Source organism: Pristis pectinata, chromosome 1 (assembly GCF_009764475.1).
Source record: "Pristis pectinata isolate sPriPec2 chromosome 1, sPriPec2.1.pri, whole genome shotgun sequence".
Lineage (NCBI taxonomy): Eukaryota > Metazoa > Chordata > Chondrichthyes > Rhinopristiformes > Pristidae > Pristis > Pristis pectinata.
In genome coordinates this window covers 47,870,716-47,898,447 of record NC_067405.1, presented here as the reverse complement: position 1 = coordinate 47,898,447, position 27,732 = coordinate 47,870,716, and the positions used below count along the sequence as shown (strand labels likewise).

Below are 27,732 nucleotides of genomic sequence, written 5' to 3'. Positions count from 1 at the left end.
GCGCAGATCTGCACCAGAAGAAACGGCGATTTATTTCTCTGTGTCAAACAAGTTTGCCTTGTTCTTTCACAAATGTCAATCATACTACGCCCGGCCGATGATGGTTTACAAGTGGGAAGATACAACTCTCAATGATTGACAGACAAAGGCACCAATGATTCGAAAGGATGGAACGGAATAGACGCGTTGGGCGTGACGTAATTGGTGATTGACACAATGAATCGACCTGTTGTTTCGTGCGGCGAAGCGCTGGCGTCAGTGTGTGGGCGGGGCCGAAACGGATGCTTGCGCTGCTCTGGGAGCTGCGTCAGAACAACTGGAATAGTCAGGTCGACCGCACGTGATCTGTTATCCCGGGGAAAGCGGCGATTGGCGGAGGGATGATGGAGATCGAGCGTCCGCTGGCGCAGGAGCAGCAGGTAGTGCGATCGGCAGTTCTCCGGCTGTTCGCTGCAGCAAGGGCTGCATTTCGGGGTCACTGTAGGGGCAGAAAACATCCAAGCAAATGGGGAGCAAAGTAGTAAACTTTCACGTAGTTTGGTCCCGTCGCTTTAATGTTCTCCATCGCTGAAACGACTCTGTATTAAAATGTATGGCTGTCATTCTTTTGGTTCTAGTGATTTGGCTGACGGTTTGAGTTACCTGCCGGTTTGAGTTACCTGCCATTATCTTCCCACTCCGTTGTGTCTTGCGGTTTTGGTCAATGACTTTGTTTCCTTGTCCATCCACTCCCACTTGAGCTTGTGTGGATGAGAAGCGAGACATTGAAACGTGGGCGTTCACCAAGAGCGTTATTTCCGATCCTGCGCCAAACTTATAATTGTGCAAAGTCATTCCAGAGTAGTGATAAGAGAAGCTGTTTCCAAAAGGTTGCCTCTGTGGAGATTGCTTGCTTGGCAAAATTATGGTACTATTAGTGTCTTGGTTGGTACAGTGTATCCAGTCTTGTGATCTCTCTGAAAGGCTTTCCATGTTGGCTGCCTTCTAACCCCATGGGGAGGGTTTCAGCTGATCTCTGTGATCTTGCTTCCGTCCGCAGGCTTTTACTGTAAGTGAGTGGCAGGAGTCCAGAATGACAGGTGATAGACAAGCTTGCCCGAAAAGAGTTGCTTATTTGTACTTAAATACAGTGATGAGGATTTTCTGTTCATTTCTCCCTTTAAACTTGAACCTTTCCCTCTGTTACCAGCTTATAACGAGCGTACTTCTTTTATTTCCTCAATAATCATAATTCAGTGTTAAGACTCCTAACGTTTGGTGTAAGTTACAGCGTTTGTAGAGAAAATATTTTTATAGGAAGTTAATGATTAATGTAGACGACTTTGCGTGTTGGTGTTGTGAAATATTGGCTGTATAGTCAGGGTCACGAGCTACAGATCAGTGCCGCTGAAACCATTTTTACAGGGGGTGGGTGGGTGCTGTAAGCCGTTGATCATAACCCCAGCTTCGTTTGATAACCGTAGCAATCGTCTCATGCCCGGGGATGCTGCATCCTCAGTGGAAATCTACTTATTTTAAGCCAATTTTGACCGTTGTTTATGTAACGGGCTCTTAAATTTAGCCCACGAATAATGAGAGTAGAAAAAAATAAACAGTGGCTATAAATGGATAAATTCACATTTCCAAATTGACAAGGAAGGATTGTTATAATTTCTGTTCCTCCAACCTAACAATTGTTGGTCTTTATTAATTTTGTTCATACATTTGGGAAGGTTGAGCTATTTCAAGCTGTTGTCTTCAGGTAACATTTCACTTAATACCTTGGGTTCATAGCTTAAAATATATGAATAAAATTCACACAGTATTTCCTTGCTTTCCTTTCAAAAAGATGTGTGCTGATCAGAGTGGATTCATTGGAGATATTATAACTAGTTCCTTTCATTTGATCTTCAAAAAAATTAAATATTGTAGTATATGTCTAGAGGAGCCAAGAGTTTTCCCATAGACATCCAACAACAACTTACATCATGCAATCTCTTTTAAGATTGTAAAATGTCCTTCACAGGAGTGGCATCAAGCAAGAAGCAATATTGTCATGGAAGATAGTAGGACTGATGTGAAAAGCTTAGTCAGACAGGTTTTAAAACAAATCTTAAAGATGTGGAAGGTTCAGGGAGGAAACATTCCATTTAAACGTATTTGTGTAGTGTACGAGTTATATTGGCTGCTGATGAAATGTCAGGAGTTGATGGCTGCTGTCTAGCAACTAAGGTGATAGCAGTTATGAAATTCCAGTACTATATATTGATTGGAAAGGAAGAGGCAAGGAAAATAGCAATCTGATGAGATGTACACCTTTGTGTATCTGCATTGAAGTGGTGTATTTATGTTCCTTGACATCGTATATAATGGTGTATTGCAGTTTGGAAGATTTTAACACTTGTTTTGGCTGCAGATTGCAATTTTATGGGCTCAGAAGTCAGAACCTAAAACAAAAATTAGTCAACTATCTATTACTTTTCCAGCTTTGCTAGTGAAAATTTGCATCTTAATAAGCAAGACCACAGTTCGAAGGTAGGATTAATTTGTGGGATTGTTAGCAAGAAAGTGGATAAAGCTGCTTGAAAATGGCTGCAAGTGTCTGGTTATACATTTGCGAGTGACTTAGGTCTGAACTAGCAATTTTCATCCAGATTGAAGCTGACTAAAGTTTATTTTGGGTTACTTCAATGCTCTGGAATGACTGGATAAAGGAAATGCACATACATCCATAAGGTCCAGGCAACTTTAGTATAATTTCTCACTCTCTCAGCTGAATTCCTTAGCAACTGTATTGTTCTGTCTGAAGATATGATGTGCTTCACTTTATCACCTTTTCACTCTCTATTTAAAAATTTCTAGTCCAATATCCAGGTTCATTTGAGCTCAAACTTCATCAATTTCCAATTTAGGAGAATCAAAGCTGTTGCCTTGCCACATCCTAGTCACCATTTCCATCTCCTCCCACTTAAAGGCACAGGGAGGTTAAAAGAGGGCATTCAGGAGATTGGGACCTTGAAGATGGCTAAACTGGGATGAGGGATGTATGGGGAGAAATGGCAATGTATAAGCATTCCCATTTAGAGTAATGCAGTGTAGCTTTACAGTCTTGAGGAGGAGAGAGGCAGTGCAGGCATTAAACGCAAGATGATTAAAGGATCAGGATCCAACAGACCAACATGAAAAGAGATAATAGATAATGAGTACTTGGTGAGGAATGGGATTTGGTCTGCACTTTTTTTTAGATGAGTTTATGAGTTTGGGGAAATGGAAATCTGGCCTAGAGAACATGGGAATAATTATAACCAGTTGTAATATAGATGAGGGCTTCATCAGATGAACAAAACAGAGCAAAGTCTTAGAGTATTGTGTGCACCTTTGGTGCCTCATTATACCTTAGGAAACTAAAGTACAGAGTATTCAGTGCAGAAACATTATTGGTGTTTGTGTGGAAACTCAGTTTATCTGCATAGTTTTAAGGTAGTGAAATAATTTTTGCTGTTGTACTAGAAACTAAGAAGAGCTTTGATTTTTTTTTTAAAAAGCATCCAAGGGTTCTGACAGAGTGAATAGGACAAAAGGCTGATGATACTTGATTGAAGAATGTGTCCCTGGAGTCACCAGTTTAGAGTTGCTACCACAGTAAAGTGAGAGTTTCAGAGAATTTTTTTTTGTGCAGAGATTGTTGTAACATTGCATACTTTGCCAGAAGGAATGGTTTAAGCGGAAATCATGGTATCATTAAGGGAAAATTGGATACACATATAAACAGTGAGATTAGTTTAGATTGCTGCCTTGAATTCAGCATGATTGTATGATGAATAGTTCATTTCTGTGCTGTTAAATTTTCATCAATAAACAAAACTGATTCCTACTTGCGTCAGTGCCTATACTTAAGAAATATTTAATTGGTGGTTGAAAATGCTTTGGGGACTCCTGTTTCTTGACAGTAGAAAGGACATCAGATCTGACTGAGATATATTTTGTATTGCTGAGGGAGCAAGGTGGTAAGTACAGAGACTGCCCAGAACCCTTCATTGCTGCGGAAATATGGGAGAGATGCAAGAGAAATGTAAGATAGTAACTTTTGCACCCATGTTTCTTTAAGTTATAGACAGAGGTCATTGAGACCATTGAGTCTTTGCTGGCTCTCAGAGCAAACCCATCAATCTCATTCCTCCACCTTTTTATTGTAACCTATTCCCCCTCGTGCCCACCTTCCCCCTTCAGTTTTTTTTAATCACCCATCTACACTGTGTGTAATTTACAGTAGCCAATTAACCTACCTCCCACCATGTATTTGGGACGTGGCGGAAAACCAAAGTACCCAGGGGAAACCCACGCAGTCATGGGGTGAATTTGCAATGGTCAGGATCAGACGTGAGTCACCAGAATTGTCAGACAGCAGCGCTGTCTGCTGTGGCACTGTACTGCCTATTTAGATAATTGCAATAATGACAGATAAAGCAGCTTAATGGTAATAGTGGAGAAAGTGGAAGAGACATAATGGGAAGAAGATTAACAAATCAGCATTGGCTTTTATTTGTTAAAAGTCTATGGTGCTGGATTAATTTATTTGAGTTCTTTGGTGAAGTTATGAGATGGTGGGTGTGTTTTATTATAAAACAGCATGTAATGGTAATTAGGAAAATTGAAGCCAAGGGAATCAAACCAGCAGTGGCTGTATGGATATGTAATTGGCTGAAGAACAGAAGGTAGCAGTTAATGGCTGTTTTTCAGACTGAAGTAATGTGTGCAATGGTATCCCTAAATTGTCAGTGTTGGTACCATTGATATTTTGATACTGTAGAGATCTGAAGTTAGATCTACACAATAATTTAAATTTGTAGGTGACATAAAGAAACAAGGTGCAGAATTACACATTTCAGGAAAAATTACATAAACTAACAAAGTAGATAAAATCTAACATTTTTTTTGGTAGGACAATGAGAAGAGACAATGTAGACTCTTTTAAGAGGATATGGAGGTGAAAGTACATGAATCTGAAAGTGGCAGAACAACTCAAAGGCAATTAAAAACATCTAAAGAATCCTTGACTTTATTAACAAAGGCAAATAGCTTAAAAAATAAGTGTTTCTATGTCACATGCTGAATATGTTAGAATCTTCTTTAAGAGGTTATATGACTTCTGATACATTGATGTGTCATCCACTGTTGATAGCCATGCTTGGTAATAGTCCTATTCTGTTCACTTACCTAATTAATCAACAATGCAGAAAAGAAGCTACAGACTACATTCAGAAAAATAATGGGATATTGCTGCTGAAGAAGTAGTAAGGCAGTAATCGAGTGCAAATGAAGGGAGAACAGGGTTCTCTAGATAGACTGATATTACTGACAGGTGAAGGGTGTGACGGATACAACTGTGAGATGGAAAATTATGAGAGTTAGTTGCAATTTGTGCTGTATATGGAACAAATGGAGATGTTCCTTCTAGCAATTCATATTGCTGAGGTCCCGGGAGAGGAAAGAGATACTAGTAATAACAGAAATAGTAATAGCACTGGAGAAGTACAAAATACTACTGTTTATTAATGTCACATGAGGATATTGTAAGAATTTGGGGTTTTTCATTCCAGTCTCTTCGGGCATTTTCAAGTTATACATTTGGTCTGCACAGCTAGAGACCAGAAGAGATGGCAGGTGAATATGTGATCAAGTTAAAGGTACTGGCCAAAAGTAAATTTCAGACCTTTTTTGGATTGGCCACTGCAGGATCATTTGGTGTGTGGTCTGTTAACTCGGAGAATTCAAGCAAAGCTGTTTGACGTGTCAGATGTGATGTTTGACACAGCATGCAGAATAGTAACATGTATAGGAAGGACATTGACGAATGTGAAACACCTGAGGTGCAGCCAGGGATTAAGTCCACAGGGATGGTAATGGCAGTATGGTCTCATTCAAGGCCAGGTCTTGTAGCTGCTATGTGCTTTTGACTGGAAAGCAGTTGATTCTGTGAGTGCCAATGGCAGAAAAACTTGCAAGATATGTGAGTGGAAAATATTGGAAGTCTTGAAATGTCTGTGTTGAAGCCACCTAATGTGCATTCAAGATGGCCCAATATTTTAATTGCCACCAACCAGGGCAATTGCACAGGTGAGCAGCTCTCTCAGGGTGACTGTTGGAAAGAACGGTAGTCCTTATATGCCCAAGGTACAAGGGAAACATTAGAATAGTCCAGGTGGGGTACTATCCATGCACTGAAATCTGAGGAAAGAGATAGAGTTGGGAATGTGAAAAGGAATCTATTGTGCACCTACAGAGGGAGTTGCCAACAATACATTAGTAAGTTGTCAATTGACATTTCTGAAAATTGTTTGTTTATAGGGCAAGATGGATGATAAGAATATCTGAACTACTTTCTGTTCAGGCAAAGTAAACTGGTCTTAAGTCCCTATAAAGGAGGGATTCTCTATGTCATGGGTTGGCAGTGCAGACAGATGAGTTCAGTCACCTTTAGTAGTTATGGGCCAGAGCCATGTAGCTACAAACTTGGGCATTGATAGAATGGAAACATTTGTGATGGCATATTGTGGGATGATGACAAGATCCTGGACCCCCAGAAGCTGTGGGGACTAACAGCTGCAGATCCAACAAGGTTATCATGGAGAGTGAGACATTGGTATCCAGTGTTCCCATTATGCTTTCAAACATGAAGTTGTGGTAAGAGTTGGGAAGATTATTATAGAATATTAAGAGTGGAAACAGGACTTTTTTTGAAACCTGGGGATTTGCCATGTTGACTGTTTGACCATCTGCCAACAAAAGCTGTGCACATTTACCTCAGTTTGAAAATCAAAACCTCAGACCTGGCACAAAACTCATGGTCTACTGGGCAACAGTGATCCCTAATCTCCTATGTGCTTCTCAGACCTGAAATTAGAACTAGGGGCACATATGGTTGAGTTGTTGTGAGTGCTATTGTCACATTATAGTTTGGACAATTCAAAAATGAGTAGATTTATTTTCAGCTAAATTTATATTTCTTCACTGTGTATATATTTTGTCAATAGTTATATAATAAGTAGTTATTTGTATAATTTTATTGTATGTAAATAGTTAATGGAATAAGTTAATATGTAGTTATTCTTAAGGGTTTGTTACTTGGTACATTGGGTGTGTACGTACCTTTTAAGAATTCTGCATACCATGCGATAGGACATTTGATATGCTGTTACATCAGCTATTGCTAATGGTTGGGCATTGTCAGCTATGAAGAAAGGATGTTTGTCACAAGCTTTACTTGTCATTGTGAAGAACCCATGGTTATTTTGTTGCAGTAAACTATTATAAATACATCCCAGCCAGAGAATTGTGGTGAATTCTGGGGACGCTGCTTTGGGAAGTACTTCAGGGTCTTAGAATGGGGGTGGAAGATTCCTCAGGAATGAGGGATGTCTCTTACATGGAGTGATTAGAGATGCCATGGTTGCTCTCCTTTTGGAGCAAAACAAATAACTTAATAGAGATGTTCAAAATATTCAAGAGTTTTGATAGATCAATGAAAAATTGCTTCCAGTGACAGAAAGGTCAGTAACTGGAAAACATAGAGTTAAGGCAATTACCAAAGAATCAGAAGCAACATGCTAAAACAGACTTTTAGGCAGCATGTTGTTATAAATTGGAATGCATTCCCTGAAATGATGGTGAAAACAGATTTAATAACACCTTTCAAAATGAAAATGGATAAAATACATGAGAAGAAATAAAATTGCTCTGCTACGGGATGGAACTGGAAAGTGGGACTTAAAAGTGCCAATGAAGCACAGTTGTCTGAATATTTCCTGTGCTGTATAATCTTGAGATTCTAATGTAGTTGTGGAAGATACAAGAGCCTAAGGGCACATGTCACCAGGCTCAAGGACAGCTTCTATCCTGCTGTTATAAGACTATTGAATGGTTCCCTTCTCCGATGAGATGGAATCTTGACCTCACAATCTACCTTATGACCTTGCACCTTATTGTCTACCTGCACTGCACTTCCCTGTAGCTGTGACACTTTGCTCTGTACCTCAATGCACTGTGTAATGAATTGATCTGTACGAACGGTATGCAAGACAAGTTTTTCACTGTACTTTGGTACAAGTGACAATAATGTACCAATACATATCTGAGCAAGGAAGAGGAACATTAGAAAAGAAAAATATTCATAAAATCAGATGTTGAAAAGAGAAAGATTGGAAGTTATTTGAAATTTGGAAAACAACAAAACTAAGAATTATGCCAGGTCAATTGGTCCCGACGTGTATTTACGTAGGACATTTAACACAATAAAATGTACTATGGTGCTTAACAGGCACGCTATTAAACAAAATGCTGTTGCTTAAGAAGATAGAGCAGATGAGCAAGGTTTAGGCCAAATAGACTTTAAAGGGAGTCTTAAAAGAGGTGGGAGGGGTAAAGAGATGAAGGGAATTCAAGATTTTTGAACCTTGGGACCTAAAGGTTTGCAGAGATTTTTTTTAAAAAACCATCCGGACTGTTGGAGACCAAAAATAGGAGGATTGCAGAAAGATAAGATTCCAGGTATGGAGGAGGTAAGGTAAGATAAGATCTTTATTAGTCACTTGGACATGGAAACACACAGTGAAATACATCTTTTGTTGGGGTGGGGTGTGGTTGAGAAATTAAAGACATTCAGAACCAGGAGCTTCTGAATTCCTTTAGGGATTCGGGGGTGGGGTATATACATGAAGTGAATGACCAAGAACCTGATGAAAGGTCCAAAGCCAAAATGCTTTCTCATCTGTTCCCTTCATTAGTGTTAACTGTGTTGACAGTTCCTAGAATTTTATGTTAACCCTTTAGTTTTCTGGCCACTGCAGATTTGATTTTCCTTGTCCAAGAAAGTACTTGTACGTGAAAGATGTAGACAATTCCATTAAGGAAGATTTATATTTCAAATATGTTCTTGCAGTGTTTGTTAACATCGAAATAGAGTGGCAGTTACTTTGAATGACGTTTGACCATGCTGTTTATAAAATCTGAGGTGAGGAAATAGTTATGTTGGATTTTGACTAGAGTTCAAAATTTTATGTACTAAATCTGGATGTGCCAGTTACTACCATTCTCTCCCTAAGACATTTTTTGACCTCGGTGTTAATATGATGTCTCTACAAAATAAAACATTGGGAAGGAAAAATGCTGCAAAGAAAAATATTTGATCATATTCTCCCTCATTTTGGTAAATTAAGGATCTGTTGGTGGTTATTAACAGCCACATAAACTTCTGTGGATTTTGGAAAAGTAGTTAGATATAGTGAAGGTATGTTGATATATTGTTACAAGGAAATATCTGCGCAAATCTGAAAAAGGTTGATTCCTTTTGAGGAAAATAAATGAATGGAGCTAAAACTTTTCACTCAAATGTCAGTCCACATTTATGCTACTGGCAGATCTGGTATGATGTGTCAATAGGTGTAATATGGACTGACATTTGAGTGAAAAGGTTGTTCCTGATGTAGCATGGACTGATTCTTGCTGCTTATATATAGTCATTCTTGTGTATTTAAACCTCTGGCTTGTCATCTTAATTCTCCATCTCACTCTCACTCTGGCCCCTTATGTTGTTCCAGAGAATCTTAGGGTAAGTTCAAGGGACAATGTCTCATCTTCCTACTTGGTACATGATAGCACTCAGGACAACAATATCTTCAGATAACTAGTTTTTCCTGTTTGTATCGGCATTGGCCAGTTCTGATAAACTTGTTAGCCTGTAACATTGACTCTTTTTCTCACCACAGTTGCTACCACAGATGCTGAGTATTTCTAGCATTCAGTCTTCTTCTTCAGATTTTCAGTGTCTGCATCTTCTTTTTAATCCCTGAGTTCTGCTTTTTCTTTTCCTCCCCTCTGTCTTAATTCCTCTTCTTTTTACAGCTGCAATCAATAAGCTTTCACCACCCTCTTTCAGATAGCACCACCATCACTTGTGTCATTCATTGTATGCCGGTGTCCACGTTACCACTGTAACTTCCTTTGCTCTCTCCCCCCTACTGTCCCTGCTTCTCTGCATATTAAAACATATTTGATTTCTAACTTTTCTCAGTTCTAATGAAAAGTCATGGACCTGAAATGTTAATTCTGTTTCCCTCTTCATAAATGCTGCTTGACCTGCTGACTATTTACAACATTTACTGTTTTTACTTCAGCTTTACAATATCTGCAGGTTTTTTTCCCCAGTTTTCTACTTAATTGGTGAATTCCCTTGTATAGTGGTACTGGAACAGCTTGGGTAGAGGAGCATATGTTTTCAGCTTTACCACTGGTATGTTGTCAGACCTGTGGACTGATCTTGCTTCCTGTTAATTTTTAGCTATTTGTCATGTAAACAGGAATGTTGAAGGATGCAAAGTAAATTGTGATATTATTTTGAAAATATGTTGCTTTAATAATCATTAGCTTCTAAAATGTCCCTGAAAATGCATACTTAATGGTTCTACGTAAAGCAAATATTCCTTGTGATATCAAGGCCACACGTGCTATAAATCTGGTGTGTTATCTAATGTAAGTAAATTAAAAGTAAGATCAGATCTGCAGTCATCTAAAGGTTAATATTGCGAAATACAAAAACTAAGAAATCTTTTCAGCCTGTGGAGGGAGGTCATGCATTTCTAATCTGTATTTTGAAAGTGAAGTGACAGTGAAGATAAGGGTCCGATGTTTGCACTGCTTGCTGTTGAGAGTAATTAATTATTAGCAAAGTTCTTTACAAGTGACGCAATCTCACGTAAATGAAAAATACTCACACCTATTTGCATTTTACCCTTCCACTGAAGCTATTGATCAGTCTTTAAGATTTTTCTTGAATAGAAATTTGATTTATTGAAAAAGGTTATAAGGGGCAGAAAGAAAATGGTGGAATGCAGCACACTCTTGCCTGTGTTTGTACTTTACAGACCCAGTAAGGAAAGTTAACTAATCATTTAATAAGTAGTTATATCTGTTAATATGTAGTTAACTTTTAGTAGGAGGTAAAGTTCAATGTCAGTAGGGTGTAAATTGTGTATTAGCAGATCAGTCACACATTAAACATCATGTTTGTATTTTTCTATTACTTAGGATCAGGGTACCTTAGAAAAAGTCAAAATTTATTTCCCATTGTCAATTGTCCATTGAGGGCTGCCAAGCCACTTTAGAGGGCATTTAAGAATCAACCCCATTGATGAGTCTGGAGTCGTATAGAGCGCAAACCAGGTAAGACTGGCAGATGCCCTTCCCTGAAATACTAATGAACCTGATGTGTGGTCATCATTACTAATAACAGAGTTTATAAAAAAAAATAATTAACTGAGCATAAGTTCCACAACTGCGCAGGAGAGTTTGAATTCTAGTCTCTGTATTGTTGAACTCTGGGTTGCTAGACAGGTAGTTGAACTGCTGCACCAGTGATTTCAGCAGAAAGGAAAATTGGCCGGGGTACTTAATGGATGGTTAATCCACCATCACCTTGATTGAAATTTAGCTTTCCCTCCTACATGTCTCTTTACCTATTGTCTGGTTTTGTTCATTTACCAACAACTCTCGGTCACTAATACCATCTAGGATTTTACTGTTTTTGCCTGGTCTAGTGCCTTCTGAGCTTTGTTTGGTGGAGAAATGCAAGATTAATTGTTCTAGTAATAAAGGTCTTATCTACAATGGGTGCAGCAGATTGTTAGGGGAGGGTTTTATCTCGCGGTTTTGTAAATATGAAACCTAAATATTGGGTGTGTTTTCTGTTGCCATGGAATTGGATATAACCACGTGAAGATTGTAGTTATACAAGCTTAAAGTTCCAGTCAAACCTGAATACTATACTTTAGTGTAACAAAATGGTTTATTGTACAACAGCATTTTTTAACATAGTACCCTTCCATAATCTTATAATTGTTCCAAGATGCTTCACAGGAGTGATTGTTAAAAATTGTTGAGCATATCTGTATAAATGTTTTTTCAAAATAATATGTGATATGATGTGTTTTAACAAATTACTAAAAATTTGGTCAAAGAGGTAAGTTTAAAAAACATGGTAAAGTAGGTGAGGTGCAAAGGTACAGGGAGGAAATGTCAGAGCCTGGGGTCCAAATAGCTGAATGTGCAGCTCCTTGGATTGGAATTAAGAAGTCGAGTTGTATAAGAGGTTAGAATTGGATGAGCATGGGGATCTTGGACAGTTGTAGGCCTAGAGGTTACATGAATGAGAGGGGCAAGGGCATGAAAAGATTTGACCTAGTTACTTAAGGGCTTTACATTCATGATGAAAAGATAATAAGAAATAATGGAACAAAAACAGAACTTTAAGAGTAACCTAACAATAATGAAGAACCAGGTTGAAATATTGGCTGCAGGGCAGAAAGGCTGGGCTAATTTTTCTCTGCTCTCCATTCTTTCCCAGTGCTTACAGGGACCCAGTGCCAAAGATGATCTTCTTTGCTTTTGTTTGTAGTCTAAACAATGTAAAATCATTTTTTTTTCCACAATGACAACTGGATAGTAATTAGAAAATGGGAAACATGCCTAATGTTTGTCTCCCATCTACCATTTAATCTGATGTTTGAGTCCATTTATAGCATGCCTGCCGTTTGGGTCACACTGCAGATTGAACCTGGACCTTAAAACCAGCTTGCCTAATGAAAAAACTCCAAGTAGGTTAACTGGCAATTCGAGAATGCCTCATTAATGAAGCTCTGGCTTTTATTCTTTTATAATCATTTTAAATACAGCAGTTATATATGTGTACAGTCTTGTCAAAATGTTTTGGAATTCATTCTGTGACATGTGTGAGATTTATAATTTAATATTCATTTGTGGCCAGTTGTTTTAATCTCGAAAACTGAAAACAGCTTGTTAAAGTGAATCCTGCAATTAAATTGCTGTTATGGCCTCTGATTAATCTTGCAAGTTTGCAGCCAAATATGATAATTTTGAAACACCAGTAACAAAAAGCAGCCACACAAACTTATTGAAACTCCAATTTTTCAAATATAGTTTCTTATCCATTGGTAAGAGAACTTTTTAAATGTTCTGTGAAACATCTTGGGTGAAATTGTACATCTTGGCCTTTCGGTGTTTTGAATGCCCTTTTATGGTGGGAGTTGACTTACGCTGTTCAGTATCTGTACAGTGCATTATCCTGGGGTGTGATAATGTCATGTGCTTTCAGCCTAGGAGAATGCTGACCTGAAATATATTGCAAGTGAACAGCATTTAAAGAGGAAAGGTGAAAGGAGAGGGAAAACAATTATCCGTGCACATCTGAGGAGAAGAAAAATGTTTTAAGCAGAAAACAGTGGTTGAAGTGATATTAATAGGAGAAAATTAGAAGCAAGATGAGCAAAAATTATTTTCAAAACAGCATAAGAGTAGCTAAAATGGTGGGTGGTTGAAGCTCCAGTGACACAAGTACCTTGCTTCATCTGCTTGTATGTTTTCTCTTCTGTGCTCCCATTTCTATCTTATTCCCCACAACTGAACAATTTGTATCTTCTGCATTTTGTGTAAAAGTCTTGAATTTCTAACTGTTTCTGCTGGTTGTCTGTCTTGTGTTCATTCAGGTATGTAAGCAAATATCTTTTTAAAGTTGAATCAGATTACTATTTCTTTTAACCATTTCTTGTGAGTGTTTTTCTTTCCTCCTTCCACTGTTCTGCTTTTGAACACTGTACATTTGTAATATCTTGCTCTATCAAATAGCTATACCTGAAATGTTTTTTTAATCTGTCTGTTCATAGTTGTAAACTGATATAGCATGCTTCCAGATAAAGATTGAAACTGCTTGTTCTGTGCACAGTACCTGTTCTTCAGCTTTGGCTTAACTTCTTTTGTACTCTACTTCCTTCACTGTACTTGTGTGAAGCAACTTGTGTTAGCTTGTATGAAAAGTGAATGTTTTATTTTTGATTAAAAACTTGGGCAAGTTGCTTGCTAAATGCTTTGTATTGACACAAAATTCACTTGAAAATACTTAACATTAATCAATCTAGTGTCCCTAGTGTAAAAGATCCTTTTAAATAAAGTATCATCTTGTTACTTAGTTTGAGAAAATTAGATTGAATTTGTGTTATGTAGACTGTGACACATGAAGGAAGGTCCAGTGCATGAGCTTGCTTATTTATAATGGAAACCACAATGTAATATTACATAAAATGGGGGGGGATAAACAGATGCTGGAAACCTGAAATAAAAATACAAAATGCTGAAAAAAATGCTCAGGCAGCATCTATGGGAAGAAAATGGAGCAGAAAGGTCATGAACCAAAAAATGTTGACTCAGCTTCTGCCAGATATACTGACTTTTTCCCCCAGCATTTTTCTGATTTAATTGCACTATTGCATATTCTTTAGCATGAAAACAGGCCATTCAGTTCATTTCTATTTCTTTACTTGCATAACTTACCTAGCTTTCTCTTAAATATATTAATGCTACTCCACATTCTAATCATTCTGAATGGAAGCATTTCTTCTGAACTCTCTACTGGATTGATGATTCTATGTGTATGGGTTTTAGTTTTAGGCCACTACAAGTCGAAACACTTTCTCTATATCCAGTATGTCAAACCTCTGCCTACTATTAATGATGTTCCCTCAACTTTTTTCTGAAAGAAAAAATATTCCCGCCTGCTCAGTCTTTCCTGACGGTTGTATATTTTTTGATAGCATTTTTTTTGTAAATCTTTTGACTGTTACACAAGAGGAGACATCCACATTGTGAGACCAGCCTGATAAATCACAATGAAGTAAGAAAATGAGTATCTTCCGACATTCTGTCTACCTGTTTACTTTATTATACCTCCTCTGCTGATTGGCGGCCAGTGATACTGAGTATGTTGATCACTTCTTTATAACAGTTGTAATAAGCTAAATTATTTTGAGAAAGCTTGTATTTAGGTAGATTGTATTCAATCTACAAAATTCTCATGTGTTTGTGTTTTATTTTAATCATAGTACGCTATTAAAGGTTCATACTGAACAACTAAACAGTTCATTTATCAGCTCTAAATCACAGACGCAATGAAGCCTAAGCTTGAAAATAGGGGCAGGCCCCTCTATGGGATTGTAGCAAAATTATAAAACTGGTTTTAATTCAATAATTAAAGCCACTATAGTCACTATAAGTCATTATAGTCACTGCCTATTAAGGGTTCCTTCACCTTAAGCTCCCTGATCAAGTTCAATTAAAAGTGGTAGGATTGTGGGTGGGGTGTGTGTTGAAATGGGAGAAAAAAAATCAAATCTCTTAATTGGTGCATGGTTGAAATAAAGCTTAGGTACATCTTCAACAGATTATTAACATACAAAGTGAAAAGTTGCAGTCCCAACGCTGACCCCTGCGGAAATCCACTTGTCACCAGCAGCCATCCTGAAAAGGACCCCTTTATCCCCACTGTCTGACTTCTGTCAGTCAGCCAAAGTTCTATCTATGCTAGTACTTTATCTCTAACACCATGGGCTCCTATATTGCTTAGCAGCCTCGTGTGCAGCACCTTGTCAAAGGCCTTCTTAAAAAAAAAAGTAAATAACATCAACTGACTCTCCTTTATCTAACCTGCTTGTTACCTCTTCAGTGAATTCTAACAGATTTGTCTGGCAAGATCTCCCCTTAATGAAACCCTGCTGACTTCATCCTATTTTATCACATACTTCTAAGTACTCTGAAATTTCATCCTTAATAATGAACTCTAAAATCTTGCCAACCACTGAGGGCAGACTAACCAGCCTATCTTTATCTTGTCTTTTGCCTCCTTCCCTTAAACAGGGGTGTCACATTTGTGATTTTCCAGTCCTCTGGGACCCTCCCTGACTCCAGTGATTCTTGAAAAATCACTATTACTGCCTCCACAATCTCTTCAGCTACCTCTACCGAACTCTGGGGTGTAGTTCATCTGGTCCAGGTGATTTATCCACCTTCAGGTCTTTCAGCTTCCCCAGCACCTTCTCCTCAGTAATGACTATTCCATTCACCTCTGGCCACTGAGGCAAAGTACTTATTTAGCTCCTCTGGCATTTCACTGATCCCCATTACTACTCCAGCATCATCTTAAAGTGGTCCAAAGTGCACTCTTGCCTCTCTCTTAACCTTTGTGATTCTAAAAAGACTTCTGGAATTTTATTATTGGCTGCTTACCCTTGTATTTCATCTTCTCCTCCCTTATAGCTTTTTTTAGTTGTCCTCCGTTGGCTTTTAAAGGTTTTCCAATCGTCTAGCTTCCCACTAATCTTTGGGAAACTTTGCCATACTGTAATTCTTCTCGTTTGCTTTTATGCCATCCCTGACAACATGGTTGCCTTGTCCCCCCCCTTAGTGTGTTTCTTCTTCCTTGGGTTGAAATTCTGCTGCTCCACCGTCTTCCCTGCTAGGGTCCCCTTCCAATCAACAATGGCTGCTCCCTCGTGCGTCTATTGTTACCTTTACTCAACTGTAATGCCATTACATCAGATTTCAGCTCTCCCTCCCTCCCTCTCTCCCTCTCTCCCTCCCTCCCTCCCTCCCTCCCTCCCTCCCTCTCTCCCTCTCTCCCTCAAATTGCAGGGTGAATTCTTTCACATTAGAGTCACTGCCTATTAAGGGTTCCTTCGCCTTAACTCCCTGATCAAATTTGCCTCATTACACAACACCGATTCCAGAATTGCCTATTTACTCGTGGGCTCCACCACAAGCTGCTCTAAGAAGCCATCTCGTGGATGTTCCACAGATTCCTTTTCTTGCTACTAAAATGAAGGCCAACGGCCTCCTTAAAATTCTATTGCCTAATCTACCTTCTAAAAGTAGATTGATCACCCTGCAATAATACTTCAGGGCATTTAGGAACTTTGGATGTTTTCTCATTTCATCTTAATGTTTAAATCTGAACGTACTTAGAGAATCTTATGAATTTCAGAAGATCTTTGAAAGATTTTTTAAAAAGTGGAATAAAAGCAGAGAATATTGAAAATAGTCAGCAGGGTCAGGCAGTACAGGTGACTCCTGTATTACAGCTGCTCAGGTAACTGAAATTTGCTCTTACAGAATTCACAAATCACTGCCCAAAAATTTGAGATATGGAATAAAGGTCACTCTTGCAGAATTTATGTGTTTGGGGGGGGGGGGGGGGGGGGGGGGGGGGGGGGGGGGGGGGGGGGGGAGAAGTAAGTAAGTACAACATTTTTTTTCAACTTGCCTCTCATGACGCATGCACAGTTGATGCAGCTTTGCGATACAGACCGTTTTCTTGGAATGCAAGCCCCCCCCCCCCCCCCATTATGAGGGGGATGCCTGCATATGTGGAGAGGGAATTATGTATCAGGTTGATGAACTTCCATCAGGAATGAGGAAAGGGGGGGGGGGAAAAAACAAGTTGCAGGGAAAATAGGGAGGACTGGAGAGAACAGAAGGGAATGACTAGATTGCGTGTGAGACAAGTGGTAGCGGCTCTAAGTGGAACTCTCCATTAGCTCTGTTTTGCAATGAAGATTTGTTCATATGCACAAACTATCTAAGGAGTGAACTTGCAGCATTCTTGACTTTTCTATGTCCCAAAGCACCTCACTGCCATGAAAGTAGAGAAACATAGTGACTTCATACTGCAAATTTTCTACAGAGATCAATAACCACCAGGTCATTTTTTATTGTCATTGTGGAAGTACAGATATTGTCCAGCATGCTGTGAGAATATCATGATGTGTTGTAAATAGGATTTTTTTTACATCCTTCTGATCATACCCACAGGGCTTTTGCTCACTGACTTGGGATTGTACTTCTGACTCTGCAGCACACTCTCCCATACCACACTGAAGTATCAATCTAACTTGTGGCCAAAATATCTGAAGTGGTACAAAAACCCAGGTTTGTGTGCTATTACTAAGCCAAGGCTGACGTAGTTATGGACATGTTTGTGTATATGTTCTGGCATTCTCGAATGGCTTCTTAGCCTTAATAGTTCCTTGAAAATTATAAAACTGCAGTTGCTGGAAATCTGAAATAAAAACATAAACTGCTGGAATCACTTAGTAGGAGGTGTTTGTGGAGAGGGAAAAACTGAATTAATATTACAAATGAGTAATCTTACAGCAGAACTCACTAGTTCTGATACAAACAGAAAAAGCAAATTATCTGATATTATTGTATTCAATATTGAGTCCTGAAGGCTGCAATGTGCTCAGATGGAGGATGAGGTGCTGCTTCTCAAGGTTACATTGGGCATTGTTGGAACAGTGCAGATAGGTCAGAATGGAAGTTGGATGGAAAATTAAAGTGACCAGCAACAGAAGCTCAGTATCACTCCTGTGGACCAAACAGATGTGCTCCGCAAAACAACCACCCATTGTATGTGCCTTTGTTCATGGGGGTATTCAAATTTATTAAACCACTGAAACTGCCAGGGGAAAAAAACTCAACTTGAACAGGAACTTCAAACAAAAACAGAAAATCCTGGAATCTCTCAGAAGACCCATCTCCAACATTTTCTGTTTTTGTTTGGAATTTCCAGCATCTGCAGTTTCTTTTGTTTTCAGGAACTTTAAACGTGCAAATTAATATAAATTAATATAAAATCCCATGCTGTACAACTCTGACTCTATTTAGGATTAGAGGATGAGAGAGGAGGGGAGATATGTCTGAGATTATGATCCACAGGCATTATTCTGAAGAAATCAATATTTTTAGCCACCATAATCATTGCTATTATCAGATTTTTGCAACAATTCAAGGATTTCTATTTTCTTTGTGTAAATGTGTTTTGTCCTGAAAGAGATTTGTAAACTATGGTACTGCTGCTTGTCTTCAGTGTCTTTGGCACATTATTTGCCGTTGCCCTCTCTGTAGGAAGTCCAGCTGCATCCCATCTGGTTCACCTTCTCCAAGCAAGGTTGTTATAAAATTTCAAATATCCTTGCTTTTACCAACTCTGACACTAGTGCTTTAATTTCACACAGCCAGAATTTCTGAATCTTCTCTAATGGCTTGTATCCTTCAATAAATGTCTTTTACATCTTCCACAATGTACAGTAATTTAGTCATTGTGCTTAAGTGACCATCAGATGCAGCTGGGTGGGTGGATCACAAGATGAAGTTCCCTAACATTTCTTATGAACTTTCTGACTAACAAGTTCACACAATCTTGCATCACTTCCACAATACAACGTCAAAGCTGTAAAATCTTGAAATTTTAGAACCATGAAATCTTAAGATGTTCAGGATTTCAAATCCCTGCAGCTGAAGCAAAAACAAATAATGTAGCCTGAAATATTTGTAAGGAAGTAATATATATAAAACAATGAGCATTGCACTTGAGTTATATAAAATTAACTAGAGTACTATGTCTAGTTTTCAAACCCATCTTTGCATACATTCCAAATCTCTCTATCCACAACAATGACGATATCAAATACATTAAATACAGGGAGAAATAGGCTGACAATAATTGGTTGCTTTGAAGAAATATGGAGTTGAAATAATGTAAACAATGAATTCATCTGTGGCTCTCAATAGTGAGATCTGGACATTACCAACCACTTACTGGAAAACTTAGTATCAAAGGCTTCCATCATCTCCTCCTTCAGAGATTTGTCACCCCAAGACCAACTTACTAGTGAATATAGTAAGCATGAATGTGTCATAGTTATTTTAACCTGTTATGACTGGAGAATGGAATTTAGGCCAGGGGTGTAGTGGTGAATGTAGGTTTGCTATGTTCCCTGCAACTGACATGGCCATGGAAGGATGAAATACAAAGATGAGAGTTTTAAACTTGTGGCGGGCGCTAGTGCAATCTGGCAGTTAAAGACCAGTGTGATGTGGATTGGGTTGAGCAGCAGAGTTTTGGCCAGATCCTGAAGGGGGATAGAGAATTAGAAAAATACCAGGGTAGCATTGAAGTAAGAGTCAAGAATGCAGGTTTAAGTTAGGGAGGGGTGACGGAAAGGTTGGTGATCCACGAAGTTGTAGAAGTGGAATGAGCAATTGTTTGTGATGGAGAGGATACGAGGTCAGAAACATTGTTCGTTGTTGTTCACAATCGTTCTGTGCTGTTCAATCTGGATTCTGTGTAAAGACAAGGATATAGAGTTTATGTTGAGGATTAAACTTTTGACTTCCCAATATTTAGTCAGGGCTTAAATTTTGGCCCTTCTAAGATTAAGCAGTCTGGCAGCACCATACTAATGAATAGGTTGATAAGGGTTTTGAGAGTGAGCTAACTCACACAGACTGATCCCATACCTTTTAATAATGTCACCAAAGAACAGAAGAGAGAACTATACCTGTGGATCTTTCCAGGAGCTGACCCTGTGATGTTTCAGACATGGGCGCCTGCCAAAACCAGTACAACCTGCCCTGTGCTTTCCCTACTCCTGCCACCACTCACCAATGGCAGCCTACATTATTAATGGCTTGGAGTTCAGATACAAGTATGGTAACCCAGAGTTTGCCCCAGTTCCCAGAGCCTTATAAATGTTCATAGATTGTCAGAGACTTTGGGTCCAGTCTGGCGTGATGTTGGGTATGAAGTGAAGGGCTAAGGTGACTCTGGCAATGTCTGTGATTTGTGTATCAAGGCATTCTGGAGAATATTTTAATTGTAAGGTAGAAAATTAAAAAGGAATCTCCATTTCGCCCTCCCTCTTTCCCCCCCCCCCCCCCCAAGCAATTTTTATTTTGCCTTCCCAAAAGGAATTGTTATATTTTTTGATTAGGAAGGACACCTCTGTAAAGTTGCACCATCCAATAAATACAGTGCAGGTTAACGATCTTGCTGATTCTTCTGTTGCCCTTTGCATGTTTGTATGGGATTAAAGCATTAACGATGAAGTAGCCCTGCACATTTATTGTATCTTTCAGTAATACCTTTGTTTGTGTTAAGATGTTTGCAAATCATCATCCTTGGTTTATGATTTTATATATTTTCAAATAGCAAAAAAACAAACTGCCAGAGGAACTCAGCAGGTCAGTCTCTGGAGGCAAAGGGATCATTGATGTTTCAGGTCAAGGCCCTGCTTCAGGACCTGATGTAGGGCCTCAACTCAAAACATTGGCTGTCCTTTGTCCTCCCCGGAAGCTGCCTGACCTGCTGAGTTCCTCCAGCAGTTTGTTTTTTTTTCGCTCCAGATTCCAGCATCTGCAGTCTCTTGTGTCTCCTTCGTACATTTTCAGATTCCTTTCTTGGGTTCATTGAAGCCCTGGTTTTTGTGTGGCTTGGTATGTGAATGTCAATGATCACTCATGTTTCAGAATGAAAAGTGGAAAAATGGTGACTAAAAAGCTAAAGATTTTCCAAATTAGGCATTAAAGTTGTACAAAAATGTTACAGTAGCGGGAACTTAACCCACTGACTCTGCCATGGCTGTCAGTATCAGAGACAGAAACACCATTGTTTGTTCCTAGGGTGATATCTGGGAAAGTGCAAGAATCAAAGGCCAATTCATCTGTGAGTTGCTATCATTTATTCTGTAGCTGTCTTATAAATAAATGGCAGAGGCATGGAACAAGGTCACCTGACCTGCGAATCCCAAGGGAACTACACAATTAGGAATAGCCCTTGTATAGTATTTTTGTGCTGCAGTTTGAATTGAAGTAGACATGCGGAGTAGGTATCTATTACTTGTTTTTCTCTTGTTCCTTCCTCTATGCTGGTCAGTATGCAAATCAGCTCATTCTTGTGGTTACAGGATTGAGCGGGCATTTCCCTTGTGCACAACCGTACAGTCAGATCAGAGCTTCACTTCCAGTAAGATGATGCAATATGTTGAGCAATCAAGGAAATGAAGATGCCTTCTGTTCAGGTTTTCATAATGCGTGAATTGTCTCATGTTTCTTTTCAGCTGTAAATGGCAAGGTTTATGTTAGAATATTGGATTACTTTTTGAGGAATGGAGTACAGGTATCAGTAAACTGTATATTTTTCATTAAAACTGTTGACTGTAATTGTGTTAAGTGCTGGTAAGAAACAATATTTCTAATTCCATTTGAAGCACAGTAGCTTTTATAATAAGCTGTTGCTGTGGGGTTAAAGGGAGATTGCTGACTGCAATGTTGACTAAATATGAAATGTGAAGGTACTTCTGCTTCCCTGCTTAAATACAAAGGCAGCTCTTATATTCAGTATGAAGTAGCCCCTCCCTGCTCTCCCTCAAAGTAGAATACCCTATTCATTTCAAATATTAAAGGAGTAATTGCAGCACTTGCCTGTCAGACCAAGTATTGGGGCTAGTTCATGTGAGTTTTGAAATTCCACCAAATGTCAGCAGCTTTCCCCTCACAAAGCTGTAGCATTTTTTAATGAAAGTATGTTTAGCAATACAAAACTTTAGGAAGTGTCTTAAAAGACCAAATGTGATCTTTTATGCATTGGTGATTGTGAATAATGTGAAATGGTAGTGCTTCATATTCATTTCGCTAAGTATCAACACACATGGGTGATTAGAAAGTGTTTTAACCAAACTTGGACTAGAGAACCAATTGCTTTCTGGCCACATTTCACAATTGTGTATGGTATTGTCCTTTGCTCTTTAGTTCATGTTTAAATGTAATCTTAACCCTAATAGCTGTCTGGTTCAGTCCTTTCAAAACTTTGCATTTTCTCTTGGCTGTGGAAGCCTGAAGTCAAAATTCATGCTACTAAAAATGTTTAAAATGAAAATGGGAATTCTTTTAATGAAACGTAGCTAACAGAAGTATATGGATTGTTTGCAAAAGGCAAAACAAAAAGTCGTGAAACCAAATTAAATCCCTGTATGTTGGGACCTAATTTCTGGATGTAATATCATTCAGGAAAAATTGGTTACTTTCCAGTGGAATTTATCAGCTTGTTTATAGATGTACTTTAACCTGTAATAACTGAAGTCCTTTGGCGCTCTGATGCATAGCTGAGAAGCACTCCGCTTTGTTTCAGTGCATATTTCAAACTCTGCTGCACTATTCAGCACTTGTCATTTTCTTCTTGCTTAGAAACCAATATTTTATCCTAGCTGAAAAATGATTACTTGTGTGAGTTCTGAAATTCTTGGTATAGTAGTGAGTATTAGAGATGTGATGCTTGGAACTGGTTCACTATTTCCACCTAATGTTTAGATTAGATAGCAGTACTTAACCTTACTGCCTTTTTATGATGTATGTCATGCATTCTTTGGCACAGTTGACTGGAGTGCTGCTAATTTGACGAGCGTTTTTCTTTTTTTTGAAACAGAACCTAGATTTAATTGACATCCTGTGGAGGCAGGACATAGACCTTGGTGTTGTCCGTGAAGATTTTGATTATACCTACAGACAAAAGGAGTATGAACTAGAAAAACAGAAGAAACTTGAGAAGGAAAAGCAGGAACAGTTGCAGAAGGAACAAGAGAAGGCTCTGCTGGCACAGCTGCAGTTAGATGAAGAGACAGGAGAATTTGTTGCTATTCGGCCAGCAAAGCACAGTGAAGCCGAAATCCCGGGAGGAATCTCAGAACCCGCACAGGTAACTCAGCTTTTAACAGCCCTGAAAGAAGCACACCTCAAGCCTATGGAGCTGCTTTGCGTTCTCTCAACAGATTTATGATGGCTAATTTAGAATTGCATCAAATGCTTCTATAAATTTCTATGTTAATATATGCAAGAGCATGAATGTATATTAAACAATTTCATGATTTTTGTTTTGTTTTCTCCCATTCGCTTTTTGAAACTATGTTGCCAACCAATATTAATTCAGATTGAAAAGAGAGCAGAGAGAGATGATGGAGCTTTGTCGTTTGATGAATGTATGCAACTTCTTGCAGAATCATTCCCATTTGTAGAGGACATAGAGGTGAGTCCTTTTTACCATCCAAATACACACCTCTGAAAAGTGTGTGTTTAATCCCTGATGTTTTTCTTTTATTAGCCATAAATGGAATGCTTTTTAAAAAAGTGATTCCTGCAGTTGCAAGGCATGTAATTTTAGTTGTTGTTTTAAAACAGGCCATATTTAAGATTTGTCAAAATTGAAAACTGAGTATACTAAGTTTGAAGTGACTATCTGTTTGATTCTTTTTTTCAAAACCTTAACAGTAAAAGTTATTTTGTTTAACTGTCTGTTCTTGTCATCATAAAAGACAAATTTCATAGCTTTAATGAGGAAATGTAACTGTTGAGATTACATTTCAGGAAACCTAAGTAGTTCCTCTAAGATATTTGTAATGCAGCCCAGGAAATGTAAGGTTTATGATAAAGGGTTGGGCAGCAGCAAAGCCATTTTTTTTTAATTAAGGAAAAATATTGTTTCCAGTCTCATACAGTTGCACTTGAGCCTCCTGTTCCAGTTCCGGCTCAAACCAGTTCACAGTCGATGGCTCCGTATCAGGCTCAGCAAGCTGCTGTTTCAAACCTTTCACCCACAACACCTGAGCCAAACTCTCTGGAGGATTTGGAGCAAACCTGGCAAGAGCTGCTCTCAATCCCGGAGCTTCAGGTAAATACAATAGCTGAATTCAACACTTAATACAGAGGGAGCATGGATGTAACAAACACCCAAAGAATTTAGACCTGTAATATACTGTTTGTCCACTGAACAAACCCCACCATTGTCTCTGATTATATTAATCTGACAGTCAGGATCCAGCTCCATTTACTTTTTTCTTCAGTTGCATATTATGTGACCTTAATTTGTGTCTTAGTGCATGTGTTTAAATGAAAATACATGGACATTTTAAACAATAAAAGCTTTCATCTTTCATGATTTATCTGCATTTCTGTTTGGAGGATTTAATCATACAACATGCAACGTGCAATACTATTTGAGAAAATGTATCATTTTGGGAGAGGTTGCAGATATGATGAAAACAGCTTTTCATTTAATCAAATTTACATAAATTACATTTGATATGAAGAGTTCACACTGAGCCATGCCAGGTTAATGTCAAAGAAAATATAATTAAAGGAAAAGGACCATGTAAACGTAAGAAATGTTCCAGATTAATTTTTAGTTTTATATCTTCTCAGTTTGAGACTGGATCTCAGTGCAGAAATTCATTACATTGAACTCATCTTAGAAACTTTTCCAGTGCAGTAAAATCACATTGGTCTTTGGCTGACTTCCTTTTGCACTTGTTGATAGTATAATTTTTGTGTTTACAAAAGGCACCTGGAAAGCTTCAGCCATTTGAAACACCAACTGCCCCAAATTAGCATCTTCAGAACCTTCTAATAATTGAATCATTTATTTTACACGAAACATTTATTTGGCATCTTGTACTAAACAAAGAGGGGGCATTTATTTGAGAACACACTTGTTTGCCACATTTGTTCCTGGACAAAAATTTCCACCAAATGCAGCTAAGCATTATTGAACTCTCATGTGTATTATGGATATTTGCCTTTTGAAGTAGTACTGGTAACTAAATATCAAGCAGTAGAGACTGGCTTTTTTTTTCATCTTTATCTCCATTTTCCTAAATGCATCCATGCTTTTTATTTCAGCAAAACTATATGATATAGTTATAAACACTCTTGAGGCAAAGAAGTTTCTCCGGAATTCTTTGCTTTATTTATATCAAATAAAATATCCCTCAAGTAATAGTTTAACATGTCTATCCCATAGTAAACCTAAAAAGTCTCTAAATTACTGCAGGAAATATTATTAATTTAAAGAGATAAAGGTGTTTATTGACGCTTCCTGATCTATTTGTGTGTGTACTTTTTCTGATACAGTGTCTGTACATGCAGAATGATAACATCACTAGTACTGGATCTACAGGATATACTTCCAAGAGCAAACCTTCTGAAATGCCAAGTGACAGCTATAGCTTCAGTGCAAATCTGCCAGATGACCATGTGACTGGCAGCAATCCCAGTTTCCTCTCCCTCTTTGAAGAAGTAATGCCACCTGAAAGTCCTACACTCCACCAGCTCAAAACAAATACTTCTGATGACATGAACCTCTCATTCAGCCACAGTCCTTTCAGTGATCTGCTTTTCTCCACACCTCTGAATACCCAGAGGAACAGCAACATTCCCCAACATACCAATATGACCGAGTCACTTACGAGCATTCTGGATGATGCCCTTCTTGAACAAATCAACATCTCTCACTTGAAAGTGGATAAAGAATTTGAATGTAAGAATCCAACAAATTTGCCTGAGGTTCTGGATTCTGACTCCGGCTTGTCCATGGGCTCAAGCCCTAGTGGAGCCTCTCCCGGTAATTCAGTGCAATCATCCATTTGCGGAGATCCATCTCACAGTTATAGTGATTCTGAAGTCGATGAGATGGAAAGCAGCCCTGGCTGTGTTCAGCCTGAATTTGCAGAGTTGTACCCAATGCATTTCCAAAATGACAGCCACTTTCAGGCACCCTCTCTTGATCTTCCACAGTCAAATACGAGCCTCAATCTTTATACAAAAGAACGCAAGGGTGATCTGCCAGTGAGCCCTGGCCACAGTAAAGCCCCATTCATCAAAGACAAGCCTTCCAAACGGATGGAAGCTCGGCTCACTCGAGATGAGCAACGGGCTAAAGCACTCAATGTTCCTTTCTCTGTCAGAAAGATTATTAACCTTCCTGTCGATGATTTCAATGAAATGGTTTCCAAGTATCAGCTAAGTGAGGCTCAGCTTGCTCTCATTCGTGATATCCGTCGCCGTGGCAAAAACAAGGTTGCAGCTCAGAATTGCCGCAAGCGCAAACTGGAAAATATAGTGGGTCTCGAACATGATCTGGATCAGCTTAAAGATGAAAAAGAGGAACTTCTCCAAGAAAAGGGGGAGCATGCCAAAAACCTTCTTCATATCAAACAGCAGCTGAACAGTCTGTACCATGAGGTTTTTAGTATGCTACGAGATGAAGATGGAAATCCATATTCTCCGTCCGAGTACTCACTACAGCAGACAAGCGATGGCAGTGTTTTCCTTGTCCCCCGGAGCAAGAAACTGGAGATAAAGAGAGAATAAAATTCCAAAGGTTTTGTTTTATTGGATTTTTTAAAAAAGAAATCGAAACTTGTGTGAATTGGAAGTTTAAAACTTTTGTTTTTGTATGTTAATGAGTCTCCTATGCAAAAGAAAATCATAAATTTTTTGTGGCTACTGGTGGCTCGGAGGTGAAACGGAGTGATGGCTGCAGACTGACTGTAAATGGCCTCTTGACCATTTCTTTAATTCTGATTATTTCTGTGCACTGCTTATTACATCTTTTCTTCTTAGAGCTCTTGTATAGTTTTGTAAATACTGCACCGTATTTATATATGCAGATATATATCCCATTTGCTATTAAATTGAAGATCTTTCATAGAATTATAAAAATTATTTTAGTAAGCTAATGTTTCTTCTGTTGCAAGTGCCTGTTTTATACTTTTTTATTACATTTCAAAAATAGATAAAATGAAAGAATTGAAAATGTATGACTTCATTTTCTTTGCTTTATATATAAAAATTATTAAATAAAATGTATCTTTATCCATTGCAAAAATGTTGCCTTGTTTTATGAAAGTGTCACCTCTGCAACTTAAGTGTTTTAATACAAAAAGCAAAATATTCCATATGCTGGGAATCTGAAATTATAAAAATTGAAAACACTTGCATTGTGGCAACATATGTAAAGAGAGTAAAAAAAAAAGTTCACTTTTAACATTAATTATGTTCCTATAAAACATCTTAAGCCTAAAACACCAGTTCTGTTCCTTATCCCCTTAGGTGCTGTCTCACTTGCTGAGTATTTCCATCTATTTTACTAGTGAATTTAAAAGATTGAATTTTTACTAAAATGTTCATTGATACAGAAAATAAGAGCAGGAGTAGGCCATTTGCCCTTCGAGCCTGCTCTGTTATTCA

At 38.4% G+C, this 27,732-nt stretch overlaps 1 protein-coding gene across 5 annotated transcripts; it reads left to right on the top strand.

Annotated features, from left to right (window-relative positions):
* The first annotated feature begins 271 nt into the window (after positions 1-271).
* Positions 272-27,365, top strand: nfe2l2a (nfe2 like bZIP transcription factor 2a). 5 transcript variants are annotated; one of them, XM_052016446.1, is made up of 6 exons: positions 307-419; positions 11,062-11,196; positions 23,138-23,407; positions 23,639-23,734; positions 24,194-24,376; positions 25,615-27,355. In XM_052016446.1, the coding sequence occupies exons 4-6, from the start codon at positions 23,690-23,692 to the stop codon at positions 26,851-26,853; spliced, it is 1,467 nt and encodes a 488-aa protein (XP_051872406.1). In that variant the 5' UTR covers positions 307-419; positions 11,062-11,196; positions 23,138-23,407; positions 23,639-23,689; the 3' UTR covers positions 26,854-27,355. The 5 variants fall into 5 exon arrangements, with proteins under 5 accessions (XP_051872379.1, XP_051872406.1, XP_051872388.1 ...); XM_052016419.1 differs by lacking the exon at positions 11,062-11,196 and having other exon boundaries at positions 272-419; positions 25,615-27,365; XM_052016428.1 differs by lacking the exons at positions 307-419; positions 11,062-11,196 and adding an exon at positions 846-907.
* Positions 27,366-27,732: the final 367 nt, after the last annotated feature.

Coding starts and splice junctions, on each gene's coding strand:
- nfe2l2a (XM_052016419.1), top strand. CDS start 381: ATGATGGAGATCGAGCGTCCGCTGGCGCAGGAGCAGCAG. Junction 420..23,137: donor CGCTGGCGCAGGAGCAGCAG/GTAGTGCGATCG, acceptor TTTTTGAAACAG/AACCTAGATTTAATTGACAT. Junction 23,408..23,638: donor GAATCTCAGAACCCGCACAG/GTAACTCAGCTT, acceptor ATATTAATTCAG/ATTGAAAAGAGAGCAGAGAG.